Source organism: Euphorbia lathyris, chromosome 6 (genome assembly GCF_963576675.1).
Source record: "Euphorbia lathyris chromosome 6, ddEupLath1.1, whole genome shotgun sequence".
Taxonomy (NCBI): Eukaryota; Viridiplantae; Streptophyta; class Magnoliopsida; order Malpighiales; family Euphorbiaceae; genus Euphorbia; species Euphorbia lathyris.
The window spans coordinates 60597101-60601101 of NC_088915.1; the positions used below are offsets into that span (position 1 = coordinate 60597101).

Sequence of the window (4001 nt, forward strand, 5' to 3'; positions counted from 1 at the left end):
CGTTATCAGAAAAATCGCTACAATTAATAACATTTAAAAGCACTAACGACCAGACATAAAGAATGTTGCATTAAACTACATTGAAGGATATTGAATGAGAAACTACGTCGATGATTATGAGAATTAGTATAAATACTCCTACTACAAGGTATTCTAAATACATGGCATGTTTGGAACGTTTGTACCATCCACATTCATTGATAACATGTGGAACTATTTAAGCAAAATCTTCTGTATTCATCACATGTCGAACCATCAACACTTTATATTCATTGATAAAGTGTAGAACTATTAAAATATATACATATACATACCATATTAATTGATCTTTAAGATATATACAAAACAAAAAATAAGAAAAAAGCATCAAAATTTAAAAATAGGAGTTCATATATAGTTCAAACATTTTCACATTACAAACACCTAACACCAATAATATATAGTATAAGATAAAACAACTTACATATACATTATTACAAGCTATATTGCCTAAGCACACTTGTTAATTATATATATTATAGTGTATATATATAGTACTGTAATTTTTTTGAACTCCTCATGGTGAAGATCTAGATTTAGAACCAGTAACTTATAGAACTTTCCTTCCAAAAAAAAACGTAACTTATAGAACTTAGAGCCGAAATTTCTAGTCAATCTGTTGCATTGGGCATAACATCTCTAGTTTTGCACCACTGGTGCACGCAGAGATGAAGTTTCTTACCGGAAGCCAGAAACTCAACTGCCTGAAGTGGGCTGAGAATGCTAATCAACTCTTTCAGCGTGTGTAGCCTGAAATTATCAGCCTCCCCCATAATACAAAGCATACCCTCTTCGTGACTCCCAAGTGCCCTGTTCACCTCCTCATTAATTTCACCGGCGCCAGCCTCCCTCCGCTCGTTGGCGATAATACAGATGGGTTTATCAGCTATATTCTCTTGCAAACTAGCCAATTTCGATGTCAATTTCTCTTCATTTCTGATAGTTTTCTGATGCAATTCGTTAATACTAACCATCTGTGTTGCTGAAAGATCGCCCAGATTACCTCTTTTTATCCCCCGAATGTACTCCGAGAGATGAGATTCGAATTGGGAGCCTGAAAGCACGTAGACAAGTCTGATAAAAATGGAAGGCCTGCAACCTCCTATCCACAACAAGGAATTCTCCAGCGAAGAATTCCAGGCCGGCGAGAGATAGTCGCAGACATGATCCCGGGCATGTTCAATTCGCTTTTCCATGTATTCTTGAAAATGTGAGATGGTTTTTTCTACGAGCTGGTTTAGTAAATCATCAGGCTTCTCAGCTTGGTCTAGAGCTTGGAGTAGTTCATCTAGATCTGCTTCTTGAATTTGAAGCCAGTCGAGGAAACATTTTTCAGCAGTGTCCTCTGCCATTTTTGAAAGAGAATATGAGGAATAAGTATAGTGTAGTGCATAATCAGGCTTTGGTATTTCCAATATAAAGAGGGGGTGATACCAAGAACATGACAAACTACTCTTTAGGTCGACGCAGCTGATATCAAAGTCCGGACAAAACAAGATACGTGGTCTAATTTTGACCTTTTCTCCTTCTCTCTTTTCGAAATCAGAACCGATAAAGTTTTCAATCTGCGCAGCAAATTGCATATGCATACATCAATTCATGATGAATAACAAACAAATGCCAAATCCATTCCTTTATATCCAAGTTGTAGAGAAATTTTACTGAATAATGTAGAAACCAGTTACAAAATGTACTTCCCTAATGGATGCGTACCGGGTATGTTACAAATAGTTCGGTAAAAATTGGATCAACTGGAAAGGTTCAGTACTCTTGACATTACAAATATATTATACGTAACAGGTTTGGATGAACCAGAAAGGTTCAGTACTACTGATGTTATAAATATATTATACGTAACAGGTTTGGATGAACCAGAACGGTTCAGTACTAAATACATTATACGTAACAGGTTTGGATGAACCGGAAAGGTTCAGTAGTACCGACGTTACAAATACATTATATGTAACGGGTTTGGATGAACCGGAAAGGTTCAGTACTACTAACGTTACAAATACATTATATGTAACGGGTTGGGACAGAACGTATTAGAAATGTTCGTAACTATTTGATACAAATACATTGTATATACAACTGGTTGGAAATGTACTTGTTACAAATTCTCATCATATTTACAATTTTAGATTCTCACGCATCCCGTCTTTTTTCTCTTTTCTGGGTGCTCGGCTTGTTGGATTAAAATTCACAATGTGGTTTTTACATATATAATATAGTAAATTATTGAATATCATATATTAGTATGTTAAGTGATTTAATTTAATTTATGGACCTAAAACATATATAATGTGAATGAGCTTAAATATGTGTAGATATCCATTTGCAATATTCTAATTCTATGATGGGCAGAATAGTAGTTGCAAAAATTAAGTTTTCTCCATAAATACAGGGTTATGATCCCTAGGAAATTAACATTCTAAATCTCAAGGTTGTAAAAGACGCTAGACGCTAGTCGGGCGGACATGACCCTAGATTAATCGAATTTGTATTTTTTGTATTTATTTATTTTTTATTAAATAAAGTATTATATAAATACAATTAATATATGAATTATATTATATGAAAATAACAATATAAAATATTTAGGATAGAAAAATATACATATTTTAATATTATTTATATTAATGTCCTTAAAAAATAACAAATAGATCAATAAAATAACATTTATAATAAAATGTATCAAAAGTAAAATAAAATTAATATTTTTAAAAATGCATTTGATAGTTTAAGGTTTCTTTTTTTAGTTTTATTTATTTAATATTTTTTTTCAAATTAAAAAAAAATTGACATAAAATTTAAGGGCTAATTTTTTTTCAAAAAGGTCGCCTGGGAGCCGCTTAGAAGCCGCCTGGGACCGCCTAGGAGGTCAAAAATCGGTTAGCCGATTTAGGTCGCCCGTTTAGTGGAAATCGGGACGGTGTTTTAAAAATCACCGCCTAGGCGGCCGTCTTGGCCGATTTTTAGAACACTGCTAAATCTAGAACCTCCCCATCAAGTGTAGATGTGCTAGTTACTTCTAGCTAGAGATGGCAACGGGCACTGTACCCGCGGGTACCCGGAACTATCCGGTCCTTATGGGACTACCCGTACCCTATATAAAAGGGTATGAGACGGATATGAGATCAAAACTATTACCCGTTAGGGTAATTGGACGGGTATGAGAATACCCCACAATGTACCCATTACCCGTGATAATTCTTTTTTATATTAAAAAATGTTATTGTTTTTTAGATGTAAGATATAAGATTTGAACCTCAATCTTTTATTCTTCAACCATTGAGTGATACCAATAAGCTATTTTTATTCTTATTGATTAAAGTTCAATTTGTTCAATTTTTAGATAAATGATTTATTAAATTTATACTTCATTAAATTTGTAATATTTTTTGTTTTATTTATTGATTCTCAACGGGTAAGGGTACCCACGGGTACCCGTGAATTAAATGGGATGGGTATGAGATGAAAAAGGTATACCCGTTAGGGTAATAGAACAGGTACGGGTAATAAAAAGTTAAACGGGTAATACCCTTCCCATTGCCATCCTTTTTTTTAAAAAAAATTTACGCACAATGCGCTTACATTAAAGAAGAAAGAAAAATCCCCACCAGACCCGGATGTGATTCGAACCCATGACCTCCCAAGGCATAGGTAATACCCTTCCCGTTGCCATCCTTACTTCTAGTCCTAGAAGATCAATCAACCTAACGTATTTCTGATTCTCTTCAATCTAATGTGTTATGGATTCACATACGCTTCCGTCTTAGATCTTAATGTAACAACATGAGTTTATGATCTTCACTACAAGAAAAATGAGTATCACCGACACAATAGACCGACACCAGTTTATTTGTAAGAAATACCGATGGATATTCTCCTTACATAATCACCTACACATTCCCCTACACGCTTCAATAATGTGTAGATGATATCTGGTGGGACCACATTGA

At 34.3% G+C, this 4001-nt stretch overlaps 1 protein-coding gene across 1 annotated transcript; it reads right to left on the reverse strand.

Moving 5' to 3' along the window:
• Positions 1–372: 372 nt before the first annotated feature.
• On the reverse strand, positions 373–1434 carry LOC136233372 (protein DOG1-like 3). Its single transcript, XM_066023004.1, has one exon. The coding sequence runs from the start codon at positions 1389–1391 to the stop codon at positions 651–653; it is 741 nt and encodes a 246-aa protein (XP_065879076.1). The 5' UTR covers positions 1392–1434; the 3' UTR covers positions 373–650.
• Positions 1435–4001: the final 2567 nt, after the last annotated feature.

Excerpts from the sequence above, each read along its gene's own strand:
- LOC136233372 (XM_066023004.1), bottom strand. The coding sequence starts at position 1,391 with ATGGCAGAGGACACTGCTGAAAAATGTTTCCTCGACTGGCTTCAAATT.